This window comes from Hypomesus nipponensis, chromosome 13 (assembly GCF_054491055.1).
Source record: "Hypomesus nipponensis isolate SF chromosome 13, ASM5449105v1, whole genome shotgun sequence".
Taxonomy (NCBI): Eukaryota; Metazoa; Chordata; class Actinopteri; order Osmeriformes; family Osmeridae; genus Hypomesus; species Hypomesus nipponensis.
Genome location: NC_140373.1, coordinates 7813430 through 7840384, shown reverse-complemented (window position 1 = coordinate 7840384; position 26955 = coordinate 7813430). Strand labels below are relative to the sequence as shown.

At 44.5% G+C, this 26955-nt stretch overlaps 2 protein-coding genes and 1 long non-coding RNA gene across 3 annotated transcripts; 2 read left to right on the top strand and 1 right to left on the bottom strand.

Moving 5' to 3' along the window:
- Window positions 1–182: 182 nt before the first annotated feature.
- Window positions 183–3439, top strand: desi1b (desumoylating isopeptidase 1b). Its single transcript, XM_084669736.1, has 6 exons — window positions 183–551; window positions 717–738; window positions 1018–1087; window positions 1218–1327; window positions 1558–1680; window positions 1825–3439. Exons 1-6 carry the CDS (start codon window positions 461–463, stop codon window positions 1916–1918), a joined length of 510 nt encoding a protein of 169 aa, XP_084525862.1. The 5' UTR covers window positions 183–460; the 3' UTR covers window positions 1919–3439.
- A 3852-nt stretch (window positions 3440–7291) lies between these two features.
- Window positions 7292–21956, bottom strand: shisa8b (shisa family member 8b). Its single transcript, XM_084670760.1, has 4 exons — window positions 21331–21956; window positions 14685–14809; window positions 9553–9666; window positions 7292–7824 (listed from the first exon to the last, which is right to left on the bottom strand). The coding sequence occupies exons 1-4, from the start codon at window positions 21954–21956 to the stop codon at window positions 7292–7294; spliced, it is 1398 nt and encodes a 465-aa protein (XP_084526886.1).
- Window positions 19776–20458, top strand: LOC146259780 (uncharacterized). Its single transcript, XR_014729575.1, has 2 exons — window positions 19776–20031; window positions 20122–20458. It is a non-coding gene; the product is annotated as an uncharacterized LOC146259780 (long non-coding RNA).
- Window positions 21957–26955: the final 4999 nt, after the last annotated feature.

The following is a 26955-nucleotide window of genomic DNA, read 5'->3' as shown; positions in this document are numbered from 1 at the left end:
CTGCTAAAACAACTATGCTCAGACCACTACATTTCTATCAACAAAGTATGTGTGTTAAAAGTAGCCTATGCTTACTCAGGCTTAAATTGTTATTGATTTGTTATTCATTTTCTCTTATGTAGCTTGTGTGACCTCACTATGTTTTCGTCAGAATGTTGTAACCCTCCTGCTGCCCTTTCATTGGTTCTGTTACAGCAGTGTTTTATTCACTCACACAGTGACACAGCATCACCAGCTGACAAGCAAGCTAAGGATAAATATTTTTATTTCTTTACTTTGATTCTTAATTGTCGAACAACTCAAATCTGATCTTTAGAATTTATGTATGTTTTGAACTTGGGTACTCTACTAGCGTGCTGTACTGTTTAGTTACCTTTTTGGCTATAGCTAGCTAGCTTGCTAGTTTGTAAACATTGTGACAGCTATCAAAGTTCTAAATTTCAAGACAACAAATTGAACCATGGATCAACCAAACACTTCGTACTCTGTAAAATTGTATGTTTACGATATTTCCAAAGGAATGGCTCGCCAGTTGAGTCCCCTCATGCTGGGTAAGTTGCTAATTTGACAACCTGAACATGAAATGTGCTCTTCCGCGGAGGGTGATGCCCGGTGAGGTGCGCAATCAGGAAAACCCGGGGATGCTAATAGGCCCATAACTAAGAAAGCTTATGGAAGGCACTAGAGTTACATTGCTCTCTTTTATTTCTTTACAGGGAAGCAGCTTGATGGGATATGGTGAGGATTTATATTATGAAACAACATTTGGGGAAAATGGGACGTTTGTTGACATATGTAGCTACAAGTTCTTTATTTAAAAAATGTGTCTGTTTAGGTTTTGGCACACATGCCAATGCCAATGCTTCTTGATGTACTGATATATTGTTACAACTTCTATTTGGACACCGGGACACAACGTTTATCAGCCTTCTTGATACTGGGCAAAATATAAGGAGTAGAATGTAGAAAATACAAAAGTGGGTTATGGTAAAATGTATTGACATTGTTTTCACTCAGGCACACAGCTATTGTTGTCCACGGGGAGGAGTTCTTCTATGGTGGAGAGGGTATCGCTAACTGCCTGCCTGTAAGCTTTGTTGTCTTTACCTTTTTACCCTGTTGGTCCATAGAAGTTGATTTAGTGAAAGACTGAGCAAGGGAGCAATGGCGAGAAGAGTTGTCATGATGACAAAGCGGTTTGAATGTATTGCTTACAGGGTAGGACCCAACTTGGAGAACCCAACTCTGTAGTGGATTTGGGGAACACAGAGGTGACTCAGGAGATTTTTATGGAGTACCTGTCTTCGCTGGGAGAATCCACATACAGGTAATGTGCTCTGGACAGTCATCTGAACGTATTGAATAATGAATATCGGCAGGTTTTCTGTCTCTCATTCACAATATTTCCTATCTCTCACTACTCTGTCTCTGTCTTTGCTTTGCTGTGTGATCTACAACTCCCAACTTTATCCTTCTCTTCTATTTTCTTTTCTTTTTCATTACCCCCTCCTCTATGTCAACTTTCTCTCTTTCTTCCCTTCATCCCCCTGTCGCCAGAAGTAACAAGTACCACCTGTTGGAGCACAACTGCAACACGTTTACTAATGAAGTGGCCCAGTTCCTGACTGGCAGCCTGATCCCTGCTCACATCACCAACCTGCCATCTGAAATCCTGTCCACGTGAGTCACGCAAACACACATGCTCACAAAATATCACAATTTATCTCACACTCTTAATCCTATTATGATTCACACTGATCCATATACCTGAGCTGTCAATCAGTTTCACATCTGTATTCCTTGCTATGTTTCCTCATTCCTCAGCCCATTTGGCCAGGCTCTGCGCCCCCTCCTGGAGTCCATCAGCATCAGTCCACCAGGGGGCAGCACTTTCAACGGCAACTATGGCCAGAGATAGACAGGCAGGAATGGGTACAGTTTAAATTTATGTAGGAACTGATAAGACGGTTGGTTTCAGGGCAGGAGATGGACAGCTCTAGAGTCCTCTACCTACCTACCTAGATGCCAGCCAAGCTGCAAGCTAACAATGGTGTAAAACTTTATTTGGAAGGTCCCCCTATTCACTATTCCCTATTTGACTGTCAGAAACCATCTGACATGATCCACTAACCAGTTCAGTTTCAGTGGATGGTTTGTTGATTGCTAGAATATCTATGGGGCCCCTCTCAATGAAGTACTACTAAACCCAATAACCTTACCTCATTATCACTCCACACACCAGCCTAGCCTGACAAATACTTAAAATCCTTAAGCTGACTCTCCCTGCCCCCCAGTGGAACCCACATTGTTACTATAATCACGTCGGAGCTGGCAGGGGTAGAGTATCAAGGGACAGGACGTCAACACATTCCTGGACCATCTGAATGTAAACTAGGACACCTGCAGGGTGTCTCTCAGTGAAATACCATTGGGGTGTGCTTGATTAAGGCACCTAGTGGAACAAAACCATTGAAACAAATATGGAAACTCTGAAAACAAAACAAATGCACTTTGACTAAATACACTTGTTTGACCCTGTTCTGCTCTCCTCCAGGCCCAGAGTTGCTTATCTCTCCTGCACAGGAGTGGGTGGGTGGGGACCCTTTTTTGTCCCGTCCTTAAGTAACCCTTTTTGATCCATTTTTTTTTCCTGTGTGTTTCTTCTTTGTCAATACCTTGATTAGGGTAGAAAGGACGGCAAGAACAAACAAACAAGGAACTCGTCCAAGATCTGTTAGTTGAATGCCGACAGTAAATGTTGTCAAATTGTTAATTTGTCCTGTCTTTACATTATAAAGTTGGAAATTATAAGACCAACCGTATTTTTACCAGTTCCAGGGTTCTTGAACACAATGGAAAACAAGCACTTATACATATATGACCATCAATGACCTCAAAGCACAGAACAACTGTGCTACTCACCAGTGCAGATGTTAAGACTCTGTATTGATGGACAGGAATTAACCATATCTGGAAAGAAGTATTGAGGATTGTTGAAAGATTTAGAAGTACTGTTTAATAATCAAGAGTCAAGCTGTTGAAAAGGTGTTGTCATGCCAACTGATATTTTCCTTCTTGACAAACATCTGTCATTTGTTGCCAATATTGTATTCATGCCATTTTGTTTGTTTTAATTTTTCTGTTTGTCTATTTATTCTTGAATTGAAAAAAAGTTGTTTGCGGAATAAACTTCCTTAAAATTGTTAATATAATGATCTTAAATGTAATATATAGTTATAATTAACTTTATATAGTCGCTTGAGATAAAAGCATCTGCTAAATGTATAATCAATCTTGTAATACAGTCATTCTCATTTGGAGAATGAATTGAGCTGTGATGTGTAAAAATCCATCCTTTTATCTCCCATTTTATGATGTTAAGATGCAGTTTACAATTTACCCAACTCTGCTTGATAAATACATTTTTCTCTACACTTAAGGCTTTGTGTGCATGTGTGATTATTGTAGTTAACCCTGTGCTTAGGATGCACAGTCAACTAGTAACCTTTTTCTTAGCAGGTTTGAATGAATAACACCTTTTATGCTGTCTTTTTTGATCTACTATATTTTCATATTAGATTTTACTTTAGATTCAATTAACATTTAGTCTAGAACTGAGAAGGACTTTTTGGTCAATGCTTAGGCCTTGAGAGTGTGTAGTGACATGAATGGCCACATGGTGGAAATAGAAATCAACACATTTTCTTTCTGGCTTTACACCCCTCCTAACTACTTGTCAATTTATATAATTGGAAAGTCTCATGGTAAATGTGGGCAATTTGCCTAATTTACTTCCCTTTACCCTTTGTTTATTGGACGAAGTCATTTAGCCAGATTGTGTTTTTATTAATTTCTTAACAAATAACATTGAATAAGATGCGACAAGTTGAAATAATAAATGTAACAATGGTTTTGTTATATTAACCCCATCAAAAGTAGCATCAGTAACTTAACAGTCATCAATAAAGAAAATGTCTATACACATGAAAATATTATAAATTGCTTGGTATAACAAATAATCTTTTTGCTTCATATTATACCATTATCACAGGCTAAAATTGGTACTTGCTTGAAAATATCCTTGCATCCTTCAAATCCATGTTATATGTGTCATGTACGGAAGACATATCAACACTGTAGGTACTAAGCCATTCTTCTTTAGTTTGTTGTTTTTGTTTGTTTTGTTTATTTACAGAACTCTGTGTTCTCTATCTCTCCTGAAACAGTACCAGACACTGGCCACTACCACCCCTACCTCGTGTGTTTCTCATTACCTCTGATGCCCATCACCATATCAAAGGAACATTCAATATGATATTGAGCCAGGTACACCCTTCCAGCAGTTGACATATCCTTACCTCAAAATAATAAACACTTTCTACTCATAAATATTATCTGTTACATTGTTCATTAAGCCCTTATGCAAAAAAAAAAAAATATATATATATGAGAAATCCTTTCACATAAACAACATCATACTAGAACATATACAACAGGTTTCTGTAACACATGATTTTCAGATTTTCTTGTAAAACCTAATTTGGTATGATCTGTAAGTCATGTGTTTTCTAACAAATATGCACATGAATACATAGATGTACACTGTTATACATTAATCCCAATGTAACAAAAAGCACAATTTTACCTGATGGACAAAGGGACATATTCAGGTTGAAATATAATGCAATGAATTGGTGTCATACCGGAAAAATATTGGAAGCATTTAATTCATCGTTAAACATTACAAAGAATGACTTACATTGAATATATATATAATGTATCTGCTGTATATTGCTTGAACCCCTTGTGATAGCAACTTTGAGGATTTCCTTGCTTGTTTATTTGGCCTATTCAGTTGCTCTGTGTGTTGACCAGCTAACTGGTGAGTGTTATATTCTGTGTCGTTCCTATACTGTGCCTCGTCAAAGACGTATGTGTATCCCTTGTGTAAGTGATTTGTGTGCTGTTACAATAGTTTGGTGTTGCATAGGACAGGCCATGACTTCAGGGGAGGCAATTAAACATCCACCTTTAGCCACAGAATCAGTCATGCTAACTGCTGCTGGCACAAGAGTCATATAGACACACAGCCAGTCCAGGGAGAGAACACATGCTGTTGTTTCAGACCAGTCTAGTTACAAGCATGCTTTTTCTCCAGGGCTTTCGCCAGGGAAGCTGGCAGAGGAGAGAGGCTGGTTCTAAAGTGATTGGTTATGGGGAGCTGTAAAGCGGAGGGGCTGGGATAAATGTTATGAAGAAAGACTGGAAAGAAGGTAGTAAGAGAAAGTAAGCAGTTAGTAGAAACAGAAAGTGGGATGTAGGGATATGGGGAAATGGGGAGTTGAAAGAGGACTGTGAATGGCTCAAATGATAAGGGTTGCTCTTCCACCTTTGAAGGCTGGGAAATTTGGGATCTTGTTTGACATTTTAAATGCCATGCCTGTTGATCACTCCCATATGAATCTTTCAGGAGGATTGTGGCATGATTGCCTATAGGTCAGACACTGCAGTGGTGTGAACGTGTGCATGTCTGAATTCCACACAGTCAGTGTCTTGCAAGGCCGTAGCCATGGAGTCAACATTGGGGAGGACAAATTAATTTTGTTATGATAATTTCGGACAGCGTGCGTGGTTGCCTGTCGTAGCGTAGCACATTTGTATTTTATATCAATATATTGGGGGGGACATTTTGACCAGATTCGAATATTGGGGGGGATGTGCCCCCCAATATGTATTATGATTACGGTCTTGGTGTCTTGTGTTTAAATATTCGAGGTATGAGGTAATGCCAAGCATTGTGTGTTGTTGTAGCCTATGTCACACTGCTTGGTGTGTAGTGTCAGTTAAATTGTGCTGGATCACAACCTTTCACCATAGTACAATACCATTGGCTCATTGCCTCATTTAGTCCTTATTGACTGTATTTACATCCCTGCATTCCAATGGCTACTGTGATTGTAATAAAACACCACATTAAACAGTTTTCTATTTCACATTTTGGAGGAACATAAGTGCCAGATCATTTGGTTTGTATTGTATGTCAAGTAAACATGCAGTAACATGTCTACGTCCCTCTCTCTCAGGTACTCTGAGTTCCCCTGGTCTCTCTCTTAGTCCTCTCCTGATCCACACATAGGCTCTCTCATGCATGGCATATTGTGCTCCTCATTCTTTGGAGACAGATGACCCCTGCAGAATATACAGCATGTTTCTACTGTCCAGACATCAGACGTAAATGCAGAATAACTGTAAAGCTGCAGGGTTGATGTCACAGATTCCCCTTTAACTGACAGCCTGAAGGGATTTTACACATGACCACTCATGCATGCACACACACACACACACACACTCACACAACCACACACACACACACACTTATAGTCATAACCCCGACAGTCCAGTAGAAACAATCCAGATCTGTGGTGACTCCTGTCTCTTCTCCCCCAGGAAATTACACGTATTGTATAGCGTATGTTTCTGTGTGTATTCTATGTCTCCCTCTTTCTCTTCATTTGTCTTTATTTCTCCCTCTCTCTTTCTTTCACTTCCTTTCTCCATATTCCCTTGTCTGCATCTCTCTGAGTCGAGTGTTGAGGCCAGGGCTGATAGGAGCTGACACGATGATGGTATTGTCCCCGTCCAGTTAATGCGGCCCCAAGGTGCTCCACTCCAGTGAACTGCTTGGATGGATAGAATACACTACAATCCAACAGACCAGAAAACAGATGGAGGTGAGGGAGTGAAGGGGGAGGAGGAGTATATTTGTGGAATTGGATGTAGGGAGTGTGAGCTGAAGCTGTATGGCAGACAGGAAAGGCAGAACATGTGAAGTTGTCCAAAATAGAGAGATCCTTTGAGCTACAAAAAGAGAATAGCTGAGAGAAGAAGGAGGAAAATGAAGGAAAGGTGACCAACGATTATCTTGAGCTTAGAAAGTCTCCTCTGGAGAGTGACATGGTCATGTCTACTTTTATGTCCATATGCTGTCAGGTTGAAAAGATTGTAGTTCATCAGTCAGGAGTAATGCTGTGTCTCTGTCTTGTAGTTACTCTGTACTCCTGTGTCGTTTATCTGACAGATCTAAAATGTTTTCTTTTTCCTTTCTTTTGTGATTCCCTTATTACAGTTATTGATGTAGTTTTATTATATATAGTTTTCCATAAACCTCTTTAGCTAGTTTAAACTTGTTTGCTAGGTTCTTTAGCTAGTTTCTTTCTTCTGTTCCCTCGTTTCCAACATCTCTCTTCCTTCTGTCACTCTTTAGTGGGACCATGGTGCTCTGAATCTCTCCTCAGACAGTCACCTCAGTCTTGCTGTTGGTGTATGACTTGTGTCTGGTGTGGTGGTAGTAGGAGGAGGGTTGGTCAGGGGGCAGAGGTTCAGGGTGCCCTCTGTAGGCCTGGGGCTGGTTGTACAGCTCTTGCAGTGCCTCTATGCTCTGCTGCCTCCGGACAGAGTAGGTAGGGTGCCGGCGTCCCGTGGACGAGTGCACAGGATGGGAGGACTGCCTGTGGACATATCGCCCACTCGAATCCAAGGCTTTGAAGGCCGAACTGGACAACAGGGGGTGGGTGGTGGTCTTGGTGAGGCGAGAGCGCTCCAGGTGGTTGGGGGGGATGGAGATGGAAAGAGGGGCATGGAGGTCATGGGGGCCCAGGGATGCGTGCCGCTGGTGGCTTTGGTGGCCCTGGTCAACCTGGTGGAGGTAGGACTTTTCTTTCTGGTGCAGGGATGCATGATGGAAGGCAGGGGCTGCTGCAGGCTGGTATTGGGAGAAGTCCATCAGCGGATAGCTTTTATAGTAACCTCTGGAGGCTGTGTCCGCTGCAGGAAAGACAAAGGAGGATGGCGTTGGGGGAATGGGGACACACACACAACCGAAGAGAGAGACAGAGAGAGAAAGGGAAAAACACAGAAGTTATGTGAATACCCAATAAGTACCCATTGATTGCATCTAGACCATTTAAGCACTCTGGGCCAAGTGGAAGTCGATAGTGTTTCCTCTTTTGCCCCTCTGAGAGCCATTTCCCCTGGGTCATGGGTCATGGCCCGCTGGGCCCCTGATTCATACAGACTAGATAGATAGATACATAGATCTGCCTAGATTGTATGTGTGCGCAAGTTAATGTGTGGGTTAGGTTGAGTTTGAGTTTGAGGGATGATTGAAGTGAGTCTTTTATGTTAGTTCATGGGATGATTTCAGGGTATGTAAGTTAGTGAGTTTTAAATATTGATCTTGCAATCTAGTCAGTTACCCCTGGTTGACTGCCAAGGTTGAGGCCTGGGTGGAGTATGTGTTCTGCTAATGATCATTAGGGTCAGGACACATGTTCCCATTGAGAAGGGTTGTATAAATAGGAAGGTCTGGTTGCAGTGTGTCACACAGCATCAGCTTAGGTCTCAGGGAGGTCAGTGCCTCTGCCTGCCCTGAGCAGTGTGTGTGCATGGGTGTGTGTGTTCGCTCATGTAGTATCTGTCTTTGCCCTCTATGTATAGACATCATTAGAGTCCTGTAATGTCTGTCTCTTAGTCTGTCTGAGTCATACCTCTGTGAACCAGGAGGAACAAGGGCAAACTGGCACTTTCCTTTCTAGGAAGCTCATGACCTTAGTGCACAGCTGTTCACAACATTTTCATGGATGAAATTAAAAGTCATGAATGTTTGAATTGAATCAGATGAATGTTAACATTTTGGGACAAAGTGGGTAAGTAAAAGTCTATGAGATAGAGCCCCTGTCATGTTTTTGAGGTAGGTAGGCTCCGGGTCAACTCTCAATTCTTTGAGACAAAGCCTCAAAGCCTTTGGTGATGAGTCAAGCCATCTTCCCATTTGGCAACAGCTTTCTGTCTTCTGTTGGTTAGTCTTAAAAACCTTTGCATTGCTCAAGGGAATTGTATTCTTCAAGAGATTCTCATCTAAAAGTCTTAGTCAAGTCTGTTGATCAGTCAGCAGACGTCCTTATCTGATGTATGGCTGTGTGCATGTGTGCACTTTGATATGTATGTTAACATGAAGCAAGCCAGATGACAGCGACAGTGTGTAATATAATCAGTTGTTCAACGTGACACAACAATGTGAATATCTCTCCTTAATAAGGATCAGGAATCAGAAACGGTCTTGTAACTGTTAAATCTACAATGTGCCTACCAATCAGGCTCATGAAGAGCGGTAATCAAGCCAATGAAATGATGGATTATTTGAGATAAATTAGCATAAGCTGCCTTCAAATACGTTGACAGTGATATGTGATTAGGCAGGCTGCATTATCTCAATTGCAGTTGGCAAGGACATGGTCTTGGTGGCCTTGTGTGTGTGTGCGTATGCGTGTGTCTGTGTCTGTGTAGTGACAGTGTAGTGTCGGAGACTCTAGCTCTGTCAGAATGGAGTGGTTCATTCATTACGCCTCCATGCCAGGAGGTGAATCTTCTTACAAGACCACAGCTGGGAACCTAGAGCCTGTTTTAAAGGTTATTGTGTCAGACTGAGTTAGGATCAACACTTACTGCTGTGTCAGCCTCTAACAGTGTTTAATGTGGGTGTGTTCGACTTACCAACAGCCTTGAGGGAGGTGTACTTGTTGAGTGCCAACCCACTGAGATTGCTGTGGGGGTGAGGCAGACCTGGGCCAAACTGAGACAAACCTGCATTGTTCAGCTGGTAGTGTTCTGTAGAGTGACAGGAATGGATAAAAAGAGGGAAAGAGAAAATGAAGGAAGAAAGAGAAATAGAGAGAAATAAAATACACAGGTATGGAAAGAGAAAAAGATATGGAGAGAATGAGTCACAGACAGAGATAAGAACACAGCTATCTTTCCACAACCTTTTCACAATCAACAACAATCCAGACAGTTTAAGGCAAATCACACACTTCTAAACTTGCCTTGACTGACTCGGTGTCAGGGTACGAGCTGGGGTGAGTGGCTAGGAAGGAGTGGTGGTGAGGGTGAGTACCAGGGGCAGCAGAAGGGTAGGGGCAAGGGCCAAGGATGAGGTTGTAGGTAAGTGTAGGGTTGGGCCAGTGCCAGGGCAAGTTGGAGATCTCTGTCAATGACCTCCTGTCATCTGGTGCTAATGAGGCATCACTGATCAACAATGGAACAAACACAGCCTCTAATTGCATCAATGAGGTCTGCTGATGCACCCATCACTGCAGTCTGTCAGTCAGTCAGGCCCCACAGGCACAGATGAGAAGTAGGACACTTACACACACACACACACACACACACAAACACACACACGCACACACGCACACGCCCACACACACACACACACACACATACACATACATACAGTACATTCAAACACACATACACACTCAGAAACACACTGTTTAATTGATTACACTTTGCTATGTGTATTCCGTTCCCCAACGTGTAATATGTGGGTGTGCACTAGGAGCAAGGGTTTGAATAGTGACATGACCATGTAGAGAGCAGCATCAGCTTCAAACACACCGCTGTCTGGAGGCGCGGTCGGGACTGACAGTTCTGACACATACAAACACACACATGCACAGCCAGCTTCAGAGATGACTAAATTCTAAAATCACAAGACAAGTGACAAAAGAGGGAAAGATCGGGAGAGAGAGATGAAGAAAGATAGAAAGATCGGGATAGAGTGATGAAGAAAGAGAGAAAGGTGCAGAAGGGAAGAATGTATGGAGAAAAAGAGAGGAAGAAATGAAAAAGAGCTCTAAAGAGAGCCAAGGGTTTGAGAAAAGGATGGTTCAAAGACAGGATGTGAATGAATGCAGTACTGAGTTTGTCAAAGATTTGAGGAAATTGTGCTAAGTAGAGAAGAGAAATGTCAAGAAGTCATTAAACTACTTTGAGCCTCTACCTTCATATCTCACACACACACACACACACACACACACACACACACACACACACACACACACACACACACCTCATCTATGCGTGTGCAGCATCTTGGTGTAGTGTAAGCTGATTAGCTGTGGAGATGGCTCCCATGTTCCTAGGCTGTGGATTAACACATGTGGACATACAGAACTCTGCTAATCCAACCATTGACCTCCCAGCATGTGGCAAATGATGTGGCATTATAAATGGGTGTGTAGATTCGAAAATCCACTCTCTAAATACATGTTCCTTCATCATCATCATCATCATCATCATCATCATCATCATCATCATCATCCTCTTCCTCTGCCTTATGATTATTGTTACACTCCTTATCTCTCTCTTCCCTCCACTCCTCCTCTTCTACTCCTCCTTCCTCCCTTCATCTCCTCCTTTCTCCTCTTATTCATTTTCTATCTAGCCATTGTCTTCTTCCTGACCCTTCCCATCTCCCCTTGCTTCTGATCTCCATCTTCTAGTAAGCAGTCTTGAAGGATAAACTTACTGAACTTCCTAAACCACTTCTTGTGGATCAGAGTCAGCTCGATTTTCACAAAATACACTGCATGATGATTTTGACTACAAAGACAAGAACTATGATGAAGATGACTAAGGTGATGGTTTAAAGAGGGTGGTGTAGAGGGGGATGGTTTAAAGAGGGTGGTGTAGAGGGGGATGGTTTAAAGAGGGTGGTGTAGAGGGGGATGGTTTAAAGAGGGTGGTGTAGAGGGTGATGATGGTTGTGGTGATGATGATGGTGTTGATGATGATGGAGATGATGAGTGAGAAAGCGGTCTAAAAGAAGGTCTGCTGCATGGGCAGAAACTCGCTGGGAGCAGGCTTTGTTCAGCTTTAATTCACTGTGCAAATAAGGCTTTCTTTCTGAAAGAGAGAGAGAGACAGAGGGAGAGAGAGATACGGACAGACAGACAGACAGACAGACAGACAGACAGAGTCTATCTTTTCTCCCTTGCATGGTCGTTTATTAAAATCTTAGTGACCCACCTAAGGAGTCACATGAGGCCAATACATATATGTGAATACATTATGTAACAAACTCTGTGTGTCTGGAGCCAGTGCAAGACTGGGACTAGGGTGGCTGAGAAACCTCTAGAATTATGTAGCTGACACTGACACTGAAAACTGGGGCTGGGACTAGGACTGGGGCTAGGGCTGGGAATAGGACTGGGACTAGCTGTGTGTGTATCAGGATGTTGTATGAGTTGGCATGGGTGTGTTCGCTACACATTCAACCATAGAGCCACCTGCTCCCTATGTCTCCCTATAAGCTTTTGTGCTTGTTCATATCCGTGAAGTTCTAAGAGACCATCGAGACCAGCAAGCACGTGTAGGCTTTGAGTGTGTGTGTGTGCTGTGTACACATGTGTGTTTCTGTTTGTGCAACGGCGTGTGCATGTATGTGTGTGTGTGAGAGAGACTGAGTTTGCTAGCCTAATGGTACATAAAAAGAGTCATATGCGCCTTGGGGAGTGTGATAAAGAGGATAGTGCGTAGCAGGACGTCTGATGTTGGGTAAAATGAGAAAGGGAAAAAGGGGCCATTACTCTGCTAGTCCCTGCATCAGACACATGAATACACCCCCCTGTACTACTGAAACCTCACTTGGAAGGTCCTGGTGAGAAAGTAGTTTACATTCAGATCAAATGGAAGACTTAATTTGGAAAAGAGGGGAGGGGGGCGGCTCGCTCATGCTGAGATGGCTGGTTTACAAGAATAGCTGGTGTCAGTTTGGGTCCTGAGGGTGTAAGTAAGGATAGGGAGGTAGGAGAAAAAAGGAGGGAAATATTCAAAAGAAAGAGAATGTTCATGTCAAAAATGCAAGGATAACAGGGAGCACAGATAGCTTTCAAGCCACTTTATACTAACATCTTAGTCAGTTCAGATTTATTCGCTGCTAATATAAGCTGCTAATATAAGCTGCTCTCCTTTATTTAATTCCATCATCCATCTCTATCTGTCTCTATCTCAAACCTCCTAACCTTGGACGACACAATCCAATACTGTCCAATGCTGGGTACAGTTGGGTTTAACGCCTCTCTGCTACGTTGCTAAGCTAGTCCCGTTGGCTCAACAATTTTCTCAGGAGCCACTCGGAAGTGACTGAAGAGATGAAGAGGTGAGGTGGGTCTAATACCCAGGCTTTGGCTTAACAGGCTGACACAGTCCCATGGAGCAGAAGAGACCTTGGGTGTGAATCCTGTCAGTCATACTTTCACCCACCTAAAATGAATTTAACCCTACATGAGGCTAGACAGAGTTTCTAGAGCCGGATTGAGGAAAGGAATCCAGTAAACTGGTGTTGTGACATACATCATGGACGCGTCAGTGTGTGTTTTGTACATCATCAGGATTGACCAGGGTGTTCTTTCATCGTGGCCTGTCAGTGATCAGCTTCAGAGTCTCAATGATGCGCTGTCATTGGCCAGCTGTGGCAGCATGGCAGTGGGAGGTGCGAGTGGACACATGGTTCAGAAACACAGGAGCCAAGCTCCAGTCTCTCATAGCAGAGTTAAAGGGGGAAGGAGACAGGGAGGGAAGGGATGGTGGAGAGAGGAATGGGGAATGAAATGGAAAAAAATTTAGGTAAATTTGAGGCCGAGACAGAGAGAGAGACATGTGGTGGGGAGTGGTTTATGAGTCTGGCAGAGCGTACAGCTATCACCGTGAGTCTTACATCTCTGACGACCAAATCCTCTAGGCGATAGCGACGTACTGTGCCACCGTGTGTGAGGGATGGTGTGTGTGGGTTTGTGTGTGAGGGATGGTGTGTGTGTGCAGGCTTGTTCTAAATAGGCAGCTGGAAGGGTGAGGGAAGTGGTAGGAGGTCTCTCAGATCAAACGCTCCCCTTTCACACACACACACACACACACACACATGTACACGCACACACACCGTGAACAGATCACAGAGCTTTGGTGGATCTGGATGTATGGAACTAGTTCACTCCCCCTGTGAATGTAATTAGCATGGTGATTGCTGTTGCTTTTGTCATGGATGTGCATGTGCATCACGTTCTACTTACTGATCATTACCGCCCCTGCCCCTCCTCCTCTATATTTCTATATTCTCATCACACAGTCAGACCACACATACATCTCTCACCATAGTTGATTCTATCCTAGAACCAGCCTAATTTTGAGTACACAGTCTCACCTCCACACGCAAAGCTGCTACACAAACATGTAAACGTCATGCATACTGTGCATACAGTGGGTATGCTCGGTTGCGCCTAAAAACATGGGATGGTGAACAATGACAATCCATCTTAGATACTACTAATACTTTTGCCTTGAGCTGTTCAGGTTCTTACACAACCACACTTTTGTGTGAAAGAAGGAGTGATAGAAACAGAAAGGGGGAGAGAGAAAGACAGACAGAGGAAGCAAGACAGAGAGACAGAAAGAGAGAGAGAAGAGAGAGGCCTCTGGGAAAAACAAATGCAGTGGCAGAAAGAGTTTGGGCTGTTTTTGTTTTTCCACAGAGGAACAAAGAGAAGCCCTCCACTTCCTCTTTCTGTCTGCTTTGATGAGTTTGGTTGAGTATGTGTGTGTGATTGTGTGTGTGTGTGTGGGGGGGTATCTGAGCCATAGTTTCTTTTTCTGTGCCTTATTCTTACATTAATATCTAAGTGTGTGTGAGAGAGAGACAGCTAGAAAGAGACAGTGAGAAAGAGAAATAGAGAAAGACAGACAAAGGGAGAGAGAGACAGACCAAGAGAGAGAGAGACTGAAAAAAAAGAGTCAGTGAGCAGTTAAACACATCATTGTTTTTTGTCACACATCACTGTGTGTGTACTTACCACTGCGGCTGCGTAGCATCCTAGCAGAGATCCCGTTGGCCCCTGCTCCTATGGGGGGGCTGGAGACGGTGCAGTCCACGGAACTCACCTCCCCCCCAGGCTGCTTCAGAAGCTCTGTCAGGGTTCTGCATGGAGAAAAGTGTCCATCTGTCATCTGTCATGTAGCAGAACAGCATCGGCTAGCGACATTTAATAAAAGTACATTTTAGTTCGACAAATCAGCGCCACACTGGACAGAGCAGCATTATCTTTGCTTGCTGCGTTGTCTCTCAGTCTATTGTGATACTGTATACTGTCCAACATTTCCTCTCACTTGACCAACAATCCATTAAGCGTTTCCAGCAGAAAACACATTCATCACTTAGTTTAAAACACATTTCCTCTCTCAGTTTGCTGAATTGACAGTGTTGACAGTCCTCTGCCCTTTGATCAATAATTCAAACAGTGGTGCCTGTGTTGCACTAAGTAAGCTCTGTGTAAATCCCTGCTCGCTTGTGCAGTGGCTGCCGGGAACTTTTCCCTTCCGTGCATGAGGGACTGGGACCACACTGAGGGTCTGCCAAAGGGACAATCACTCTTGTGCCAGAGCTGCCAAATACTGTTCCCTTAGCTAATGCTGTACCGGGATTTCTGTGATGTGTGTTCATGTATGCAAGTGTGTCATGGTGATAAGATTGATGCCCAGGGGCCCAACGTTACTGCTACTGAGCTACCTCTGTGGAGATGTTGTGTGTGTGTCCATGTGTGTGTGTGTGTTGGTGTCTGAGGAAGACATGATAATCTGGTTGTTTTTTGTGTATTGTATTGTCTTGTCTCCAGGGATTCCTCCCACATAATCACTTTCAATGTGTGTGTTTGTATGTGTGTGTGTGTGTGTTGGTACATTTGAAAGTACATTGTAGAAATACATTTTTAGTACGAGCGGTCTTTATGTGACGGGAGCCCAGCTGTGAGTGACCAAGTCTCCTCCTTTCTTAACCCCTGAATCACAGTTTGTGTCTGAGAGTTACAAGCTGTCCTCGTCTCTTTTTCATTGCCATCTCAGTCCTTAAATGTGTCTCTTTCTTTCTCTCTTTTCGTGAAACCTACTTTTCCCCCTTTCTTTTCTCTGACTCACTGGTTGAGACTTGCCTTGGGCTCCTCTCCTCTCTTCTTTCTAATACTTTCTACAAACTACAGCATCATACTTTCTCCTGGTCTGGTTGTTGACCAGATGAATAGAATCCTCAAACCAGACTTTGTATGAGAGACAGATTAATTAAGGAGATTGTGGTCTGTCAGATTTTGGGATGGTCTTTACATTGACAATAATATTCAGTTTTTGACATAAAGGAAATGCCAGAGTATCCTCCTCATCCACATGCCCTCTTGGAGGTCAAAACAAAGTCAGATGATCTACTGTATTTCTGTCTCTTCATACGCTGAAATACAGTATCTATTTCTACATGTACATCATTACTTAATTGGCCCAACAGTATCCATCCCCAGCCTCTTATGTAAGTCTATCATCCGAGATTTGTGATATCATGGCTAATGCTTAGTGGTGGTGCAGAGTTATCCATTCATTACACAGACTGTGAGATGGGCGCCGGCTAATGCCCTGTAACAACCAATTAGCTGGCCTCTATCAGGAGCCCATATATCTAATCAGCTGCTCTCAGAATGAGTCTTCATCACTGCTGAGAAGCTGGATCCACTTCTCAGCTTCACCCCCATCCCGATGATAGACCAGGCAGACATGCATGTACAGACAGACAGACAGACAGACAGACAGACAGACAGACAGACAGACAGATAGGCACACAGGTATACATGTAGAATTGCAAACAACAGACAGACAGACAGACAGACAGACAGACAGACAGACAGACAGACAGACAGACAGACAGACAGACAGACAGACAGACAGACAGACAGACAGACAGACAGACAGACAGACAGACAGGCAGCCATATGAATAAGGTGATAATGTTCAGTGGATGTGTGTGCCAACTCTGACCTCTCCGTAAAACATCTGTCCTTCGCTTGCCCTCATTGTTTACTGTTGTCACCCGGCTGGACAGATCAATCTATCAATCTGAATCCATCTCTTTGCCTCTGTTTCTATCGCTCTCTTTCTCTCTCTCTCTATCTCTCTCTCTCTCTCTCTCTCTCTCTCTCTCTCTCTTCTCCCTCTCTCCTCCTCCTTCTTCCCTAAATGTATTAGGGGTGTGGCTGAAACTGGTTCAGAGTAAACTGTCAGGCTGGATTAGGGTGGCAGAGCAGTGATTTACACATCTTCAAATATGCTCACAGACACACAATAATGTTCCTATTCAGATAAGAAGAGAAGCAGAAACGTTCCTCATTGAAGCCTGGCTGCTGTTCCATTTGACTGTATCTTTGGCAATATGACATCATCAGAAGGGTCCAGACTTCATCACCTCAGCAAATGTTTCCTCCCACTGTTAGTTAGATGAGCGTGTGTCTCAATGAGTGTGTGTGTGTGACTGACACACACACACACACACACAGCAGAGCATGGGAGGGGTGACTGAGCAGCTGGGGTGTGTGTGTATGTGGGTGTGTGTGTGTGTGTGTGGGGGGGGGGGTGCAAGGTGTATGGAGGAAATGGGATGCATTAGAGAAGGTTTGGGGGAACGGGAACAGAGAATGTCACTTATAATTCTTCACAAAGGATTCTGAATGGAGTAGGTGGGATACATTGGATAATCCCCAACTCACACACACAAACTGACACGCACGCACACACACACACACGCACACACACACAAACACATACATACATACATACATACATACATGCACACAGAATGTAGTTATACATTTTGGGGGTCAGATGAGTTGAGTTTGTCTGAACGAGAGAAGAATGCGGAGTGACAGATGCTGAAGGTAACCTGGAATTGGGGGATGAATAAATGGAGGAACGGAGGGGGGCGAGGGGGGCGAGGGGGGAGAGGGGGGAGAGGGGGGAGGGGAGGGGGGAGAGGGGGGAGAGGGGGAGAGGGGGAGAGGGGGGAGAGGGGGCTGGGGTCCCTACCTTTCCCCCCTCACGGCTTTTCTCAAACAAAACATGCATTTCATGTGTCTTTGACTGTGACTCACGCATATTTAAAGCTGTTCTGATTCGTCACACACGTCACACACAAGTCACACAGTCTCCCTCTCTCTCTCTCTCTCTCTCTCGCTCTCTCTCTCTCTCTCTCTCTCTCTCTCTCTTTCTCTCTCCTTCCCTCTCTCTCTCTCCCTCTCTCTCTCTCTCTCTCTCTCTCTCTCTCTCTCTCTCTCTCTCTCTCATCTCTCCGTCTCTCTTTAATATGGAACAAGTTATGAAAGTCACATTGAACCAGAGCAGGGTGGGGCGTAGCTCATCAAAGGGGGAATGGGAGGATGCAGAGATGGAGAAACGGAAAGGTAATCCTCTCTGTTGAGTTATGTGATCCATATGCATGTCCCTGTAGTCATCTCCATATGTAGCTGTGTCTTATCTCAGCTGTAGGGCATTGTGGTATAAGGAAGGTCAAGTCCTATGTCCGAACATTATATAACATCTAAAAACGCCCTGGGCCTGATTCAGTTCAAAACCATATACACTCACACGCAAATACACGAACACGCTGACTAACATTCTTGACACACATAATAACTCATATTCTATAACGTGCAACAGAGAGAGCTTCTCTCACTAGCCCATATACACGTATACACATACACTCACACACGCATCCACCATATTAGTGGACAACATCTCCAGACCACCCCCGTGTCAGTCCTCCCCCCTGGTGTAAAGTGGATAAAGTACACCACGCTATCCGTGCCTTGAGCCAGTGTTCTCTGAATGTTGTGATCTGAGGCATGCTCTCACAACCTAAATGTCACCCTCCTCATTCTGGTTGTTAATTGAACTATAAATCACTACATGTGAGCTCCCTGGCTTTGTCCATGAAGGTCATTGTTGTTTGTTTGCGGTCTTCATGCAAAGTCTCCACTTGATGCCTTCCATTACGTCTGACGTGAATAACCTGAGGCTGGGCAGAGTGGCGCAATCCGCCCCTTTGTGAGACTGGTTTGTGCTGAGTGCAAATGGGCTGAACCAACTGCAGTGATTATTTCGGGGGGAGGTAGGGTGGCATCATGAGAGGATGTGTGGTAGAGGGGCATTATGTTTCTCTTCAGGAGTGGCTACCATGCCACAAGATGGCTGATGGGAGGACTACGTCTCCCAGAATGCACCAGGCAGATAGGTGCAAATGCTTCAGCCCTCTGATTGAAGCGGGAGCTCAGGTGTGGGAGAGAGAGAGTACAAAAGAGTGGACCCACACACCAAGCAGAAGGGAGCGTACCTGGCACAAACAGAGTTTGATGCCAGAGGAACTTTGATCTTGCGTATACCGTTGGTAGGATCCAAATGAGGAGCAACTTTATGAAGCGTCTGTTTTGCTTTAAAATAATTTAAGTTTGCTTCCTGAAATAATTTTTGTTGGTGAATAAACACACTTGGCCTGCTCTGTCCGGTTGTGATGCACTGCCCTACACCCCGCCTAGTGGTCCAGCCTCTCATGGTACCACAGTAGAAACGTACACCTGCTCTAGTACACTGTCGATGACGGCCAAGGACAGGATAGGAGAGCAGAGAAGAGGAGAAGGTTGGAGAAGAGAAGAAAGAAGGGAGGAGAGAAGATGAGAAAAGAGAAAAGGAGAGGAGAGATCAGGATAGGAGAATTAAGAGAGGACAGGAGGAAATACACATGTCAATTTGAACATATTTATTTAGCCATGTTGTGTATTTCTACCAAATGACAGGAAGGAGGTCCCAACAGTGTGAGTGGATGGGGCAGCCAGAGAAATGATCGTTCCAGTCAAAAATGGTGCTTTCTGCCAGTTGGAGTAGTCCACATTGATTTATCTGGTAAGAAGGGTTAATCTGAGAGTGTTTATGTGATTTAGAGAGTTGTTAACCTCCCAAGATTAGTAATACTGGGAATACTTCCCCTAGTGTGAGACAGTTTCCCATGCTGACAGCTGCTGAATGATCCTTGCAGGAATACTGGGCGGCCGTATTAAAGCAGTTCTTTAATGCATCACCAGGATTCCTGACATACTGGGAAATTCTTCTTTAACTCTGCTGCATGGGGGTCTTTAAGGGCGTTTTTCAACATTTGCATTTTTCCCCCCACATTTGCATTTATGTATTTTCCACCTCCACATTGGTTGACTGTTGATGCTAAAGCACTCCAGATTGGTCGAAGTACGTGAATATAATAGTGAATGATATCTGTACGATGTGCCTGCTAACAAACAAGGACCTTAGCGTGAGACGGATGGAACTGAACCAAATGGAATGAAGGTATATTAAAGAGACAAAGAGGAAAAAAAGAGAGAAATATTTCACAAAGAGAGAGAAACAAAGAAAAGTAAAATCTTTTCCTCCCTCCAGTTCTGCTTTAGATCCGCAGACTGCAAAGACCCTGAGGCACTGGAAGAAAGAAAGGAGGAGAGACCGGAGGAAAGAAATGGCCATACAAAGAGAGGGTTGAGAGGGAGAACAGACAGGTTGATGGGAACCATGAATGCGTGGGGGGATTTGAACCCATGCCATGCGGCTGTTTGTGGTAATGATGCCCTGAGGGAGAGACTGAACTCTGGGCTGGATATTTAACCTGACGATCAGAGGGGAGCAAAGGAGTGAAGGAGATGGGAGCTCAATGAGGAGTCACATCAAGATGAGAGTTGGTGTTTTTGGTGGGTTCCTTAATAAAAGCTTTTTCATTGTTCTATGCCTACAGGTAATGCACTTCATTTACTTATTCATAGATCATGTGTAACTCTCCCTCTGACTTCTCAACCTGCACCCTTTCTCTTTTTCATCTTTCACCCTCTCCTCAGCCTGGTAAACAGAAAGATCTGTGAGTTTATTGCTCTCACAGATGGGTCTGTCCACCCTCCCATTCAAACTAATTTCCCTCCGACCAGAATCTGGTCGGGCCAATCACAACCGTTTTATCTGATGTGGGGCAGGTTTAGTGTGATGACTACAGAGTATAGCCCTTTAAGGTATTTCTGAAAACAACCATGCGAAGGTTTATTTAATCTGATGGGTGTTTCTATTAAATTCTATTTAATTGCATCCAGAGGCATTAAGTTTGCATCTACATTCTCCTCCCTCTACTACCTCCAGGGCATAGTATATTAGTAGGTGAACAGCATATTACCCCGCAGTTTCATTCTGCGTTCAATATGAAGGGAAGAAAAATGCAGTTATGTGTATGTATAAAGTGATTAGGCACACACTGACTAAGTTTGTAAGATTGCGATCAGATTCGGATCATATCAGTAGTCTGAGATGCTTGATATTCCCAGAACACGCACACCCCCCCACCCCCCCACACCCACCCCCCCCCTCCCCACACACACACACCCCTACAAACACACACTCACTTCCACACACACACACTCACACACACCCAGCCCCCCACACACCTTCCCACACACACACACACACACACCCCTACACACACACACTCACTTCCACACACACTCACACACTCACACACACACACACACCCCCGCACACACCCAGCCCCCCACACATACACTCACTTTCACGTGTGTATCCCCTCCTCTCCCCCCTGTCTCTCCTGCTCACCTGGAGTTGCTGAGGTCGTTCTGCCCTGCTCCTCCTCCTCCCCCTCTGCTCTTCTCCAGGCCCAGCTTGGTGAAGATCCCCACCAGTACCATGATGGCCACCACCCCACAGATGATGTACACAATCATGTGGGTGCGGTCCCGTTCTTGGTCGCCCTGGCCCTCAGGAACAGTTGCCACGGGCTTGCCGGTGTTGGCCCAAATGGGCGTGTCATAGTTGGAGCAGATGGTCTGGTCCAGGCGTTGCTGGCGGAACTGGCAGCAGAACCGGTAGAAGCAGGTTCCACAGCAATGCAGGAACACGCCGGCGTTACAGTTGAACGGAGGGTCCCATTGGCCCATGACATCATAGTAACCCTGACAACGAGTTCCAGTGATCGGAATGACATCCTCGTCATCTGCATCGCCACTGCTAGGCGTTGACAGACCCGTTTCCAGGGAAGCCTGTGTCGTGATCTCCTCGTCAGAGAATGAGGCCGTCTGATTGTCTGTCAATGTGTTAAGGTCAGAGGTCGGGCTCTCTGTTGCCGTGGTGGCATCGTGGTCCTGTGCAAGGCTGGGCCAGGTTAGGAAGAGGAGGAAGAGGATGAGGAAGGAGTGGGAGCTGATCGACTGGCTGCTCCTCATTACCGTGGCTGGAGGCTGGAAATTGTGTGGGGGAATGGGGGGGGGGGTCATATGACAAATAGAAAAGCTTTATGTGTAAGTCCATGGGAGACAGTACACACAAAAGATATTGCTTTACATTTAGCAGGCGCTCTTATCCAGAGCGACTTACAGTACGTACAGGGACATTCCCCCAAGTAGGGTGATGTGCCTTTCCCAAGGACACAACGTCATTTGCACGGCCGAGAATCGAACCAGCAACCTTCTGATTACTAGCCCAATTCCCTAACTGCTCAGCCACCTAACTCCCTACAGTTTGCAATTGTCCATCACATTCCTCAGCTGCTGTTCTGGAACAATCTGTCCACATCTTCACTACACTATCAGAAATGCATTGCTGTATAAGTATATGTAGAACTGTAAAACAGGGTTTTTCACTAGAGGCAACCCAACGTTTGTGTTGAGAAATGACCTGTCTTTGGAACATAAACACAATATTGTATTGTTCTTTCCGTGTCTCAACTGGAAAATGGAAGCGCATCGATCCTCTAAAATGTCTAACAATCAATCATATGTACTGTACTTCATTGATCAATTCCAGAAAACATCACACAGAGGAGATATGTTTAACTGTTCAAATTCCTGTAAATCTAATCACTGGGTTTTTACATCGATCTAAAAAACCTAAATCCAGGATAGGCAGCAATAATTCATGTTATCTAATCACTTTAGGAACTAACACAAAAACTTTTCTTACCTTGACCCCTTGAAAACCTTTCCTGTGAAAAACTCTTTATACTGCAGTCCAGTCAGGTAGATACATCCAGAAACTTTACACTGTATCTTCCCTCCAAGTTTCCCTCCAAGCGTTTGGTGTTATCCTGTTCCTCCCCATCATCCAATGACTTTGGCAATTTTATCCTAAAATGTAACCAGAAAACACTTCTTGTTCTTCTCTCTCCTTTTTTTCTTTTGACTTCCCTCCTTCCTTTCTCTCCCTGAGCTAGTGTGTGTGTGTGTGTGTTAGTGTGTGTTCAGCCTGTATTGGCAGGTGTTGGTCCAGACCCGTCCAGTGAAGCTGTAATCCCAGTGGAGCGCTGATGAGCTTGTGTGTGTGTGTGTGTAAGATTGGGTCTGCGTGTGTGTGTGTTTGAAGTTGAATACGCTTGGCTCAGAGCTTTGTGAAACGCAACAGTTCAGGAGCCAAATGAAATCCCCTCTACTCCTCCCCTCTCACCACACGCCGCGCCACATCCACAGAGAGAGAGAGAGACCAAGAGGAGTGTTTGTGTGTAAAGGAGAGAGAGAAAAAAGGAAAAGCAAAAGGAGAGGGAGGGGGAAGCTGCTCATATCCAGCTGCTGCTCACATCGTCCCGAGAGAGAGAGAGCGATGGAGGGAAAGACAAGGAGTGAGAGAACTGCAAGTGATGTTTCTTCCACAGTGTGTGTATGTGTGTGTGTGTCTGTGTGTGTCGTTTTGTGTGTGGCTCTACAATATCTCCAGTACATGTATGTTTGAATGTAACCACATGTGTGCTAAAGAGGACAACTAAACATCTGTTTGTGTCACTTCTGTTGTTCCAGGCTACTACATCTCCTTGAGGTATCTCACTCAGATCCCTGCGTTTTCTTTCTTCTGCTCTCTCTCTCTCACTTTCTAAATTGTCCTCTCAGCCTATCCCTTGTTGTGTGTGGAAATAACGTGTGTGTGCATATGTGTATGTGTGCGTGTGAGGACGAGTATGTGTGCATCTGACAGATTATGTCCAGACTTTCAACTTCAGGATTCCCGTCTTTGTGTTTTCTTTGTGTGTTAATCTGCACCTGAACAGAAGACAGAGCCATACCCTCAGATTAACCCACCCTAATCCAAACCAAGCACAATCTCATTACAAACACCTGCATTCAGTAGATGGCTGTACCTTTCACTTTTTTCCCATTTCTCTCTCCCTCATCTTTCTCTCTCCATCCTACTTTGCATCTCTCACATGCACTCTCTCTCTCTCTCTCTCTCTCTCTCTTTCTCTCTCTCTCTCACAGTGATGTCAATAATGATTGTACAGAATTTAAAAAATGTGTAAAATGATGTCAAATAAATTTATTTTTGAGGTTTGAGATGAGAATGACACTCTCTGAGTAGTGAACTAAGAGAGAGAGAGAGAGAGGGAGAGAGAGGGAGCGAGAGAGGGAGTGAGAGAGATACAAAGGATGAAAAGGGCAGATGTGGGGCAGGAGGGGGAGGAGGGGGAGTGGACAGTATCTACAAAGGCAGCGTGGTGGGGGGGACTGAGGACTTGAGCGTAAAAGACGGAGATGTGGAATGAGAGAGAGATAGCTTGAGGAAGATAGAGAGAGGAAGGGAGAGTGGAAGAGAGAGAGAGGGAGGGAGAGAGGAAGACAAAGAGAGAGAGGGAGAGAGGAAGAGAGGAAGAGAGGGAGGGAGGGAGGGAGGGAGGGAGGGAGAGGGAGGAAGAGAGAGAGGAAGAGAGAGGGGGAGGGAGGGAGAGAGGAAGAGAGAGAGAGAGAGAGAGAGAGGGGGAGAGAGGAAGAGAGAGAGGGAGGGAGAGAGGAAGAGAGAGAGAGGGAGGGAGAGAGGAAGAGAGAAAGCTTGAGGAAGATAGAGGGAGCAAGAGAGGAAGAGAGAGAGAGGGAAGGAAGGAGAGAGGAAGAGAGAGAGAGGGAGGGAGAGAGAGAGGAAGACAGAGCTTGAGGAAGATGGAGAGAGGGAGGGAGAGAGGAAGAGAGAGACAGGGTGGCAAAAGTAAAAGGATTATGAGTTGGAAAGATTGAGGGGAAGGGAGGAGCTTATCAATGCACATAGGTGACAGCAGTGGAGTGAAAGAAATACGACCGAGCTGGGATTGAAGGAAAGAAAATGAACATACACAGAAGAGGGTTGATGGGAGGAAGGGATATAGGAAGTCAAGTACCAGGCAGAGGATGACCGAGTCTAGGTCAGGATTAAAGACACACAGGAAGACAGATTTAGCAAGGTTCTGAGACAAGGTATGCATGTGTGTGCTTGAGTGTGTGTACTGACAGGTGTGCTGCAGGAGGTGCACGTGTGTGCTGATTTGAAATGGTTGTGTAGTTGTTGTGTGAATTCTGATTAATCCCTTGGAAGGAATGTTATGCTTGAACTAGATTTACCAAGTAAAAGTAAAGAAGTGCCTTCCCCCACAGAGAGGACATGGTATAACAGCAAAGAGACGCCGCTTAAATTAATATTTCATCCTGTTTCGTAGTCATTGACATTAGACTGCCAGGTTTCTGAATATTCATTTATTATTCCCCTTAGTTTTTTCTAATGCCTTTAAAAAACAAAGTGTTCATTAATTTAAGCTTGCTGCTTCTCTGCACGTGTATGTCTTGTTCATCTTCCCTCCCCTTTCTTCTTTTTTCACTTCTTTGTTCCCCTGTCCCTTTCATGTTCCCTCCCCATCTCAGTCTCTCCTCCCTTGTTCTTTCTCATTCTGTCGTAGCAAAAAAGACATATATTGTATTTCTTTCAAACGATGAGGAGATACAGATGGGTCCTATCTGTCTTTTCTGCACGATCAGTTTTCAGATAGGTTCAGTGTGGTCCAGAAAAGTGGTACTGAATATCAAAACCAAAGACCAAAACATTCCGATTAAAATATTTTATTTAACTACACAGAGTAAGATATAAAGTAGGTTCAAACATTTCTTATCATCTACAAAGGTGACAAATCAAACAACTACATTGTCGACTTGCAGACTTGCAGAGGCATAGCGTAGCTGTTTTATTTTGCGTGTATGTGTGTGTGGGGGCTAGCAGGAGTAGGACCTGCAGCCTGGTGGAGAAGAGGCTGTGATCAGATGAGCATCTCCCCTAATGAGGAGCCTCTGGGCTGGGCTTTGATGCTCTGGTGCTCTGGGGCCCCTGGAGGCCTGGCTAATCACTAAAGCTGGGGAGTTGACCTCTGACCCTTACAGAGAGGGGTGAGGAGAGGAGAGAATGAAGAGAGATAGATGGGAAGGGGTTGAAGAAAGGAGGGATGGGAAAAAGTAGGTGAAAGTAAGATGGTTAGAAGAGAGTGAGAGAGCGATAGAGAGAAAGAGTGAGAGAAAAATAGAAAGCGAAAGAGGAGAGAAAGACAGAGAGAATGAGAGAGAGGATGGGAAAAGAGGGGTAAGAAGCAGAGGGATTGAGAGAGAAAGGAGAAGGGAAGGGAGACAGTGAAAGGGAGGTAAGGAAGGTAAAGGAGATCTACGTCTCCTGAAGGGCTCCCAAAAGAACTTGAACTAAAAACAGACTCAACCCTGTGTGAAGATTTGAGGTTAAGGTGTGTAGGTTTAACTGTCCAACTATTACTACACCAAGGTATTGGTCTCGGTCCTGGTTTTAATGAACTCCTGTATTCTCCAGAGGACCATACATTAATCACACTCCAGCTTCTGACATAGCTCACCTTGCCCAACAGAATTGAACCCTACAGCTTCAGAATAAACATATGCAGACCTGCCAACAAACACACACATCCAAGTGCCTACAGAGACTCTGTAGATGACAAGAATCGATCTGTTCCTCATTGTGCAGTTGTAGAGTGGTTTCTTCTGTCGGGTTCTGAGGTGGCTGCTTGTCTGTTTGAAGTAGGTTCTCTCCTTCCATTCTCTTTAGTGCAAAGCGGGTGTGTTTTGAGTTGTCAACTTGCACGTGTGTGTTTGTGTGTGTAGTTCATAAAACGGTTTATAAGCATGAAGCAATGAGATTAAATCACCCAGCTGCCACAATATGGACAAGATGACAGGCCAACATGCACACATACACAAACATACAGAGATAAGTAAGCCTGGCAGTGTGCAGTAAATAAGGCTGTTTGGAGCCTAATGTGTTCTGACTGAGACAGCACAAGCAATTTTACAGCAGTTACTGTATGGTTGTGTGCAACATAGTTGATAACTGATCTGTTTCTAGATGCTTGTCTCTATCAATCAATCTCTCTCTCTCTCTCTCTCTTTACACACAAACACTCCTCTCTCTCTCTCTCTCTCTCTC

Bases quoted from the DNA above. Each gene is read 5' to 3' on its own strand.
- desi1b (XM_084669736.1), top strand. From the start codon at position 461: ATGGATCAACCAAACACTTCGTACTCTGTAAAATTGTATGTTTACGAT. The intron at 1,328-1,557 runs GTAATGTGCTCT...CCCTGTCGCCAG, and splicing joins CTGGGAGAATCCACATACAG to AAGTAACAAGTACCACCTGT. The intron at 1,681-1,824 runs GTGAGTCACGCA...CTCATTCCTCAG, and splicing joins CCATCTGAAATCCTGTCCAC to CCCATTTGGCCAGGCTCTGC.
- shisa8b (XM_084670760.1), bottom strand. From the start codon at position 21,956: ATGAGGAGCAGCCAGTCGATCAGCTCCCACTCCTTCCTCATCCTCTTC. The intron at 14,810-21,330 runs GTGAGCAGGAGA...TTCTCCATGCAG, and splicing joins AACGACCTCAGCAACTCCAG to AACCCTGACAGAGCTTCTGA. The intron at 7,825-9,552 runs GTAAGTCGAACA...TCTTTCCTGCAG, and splicing joins CACCTCCCTCAAGGCTGTTG to CGGACACAGCCTCCAGAGGT.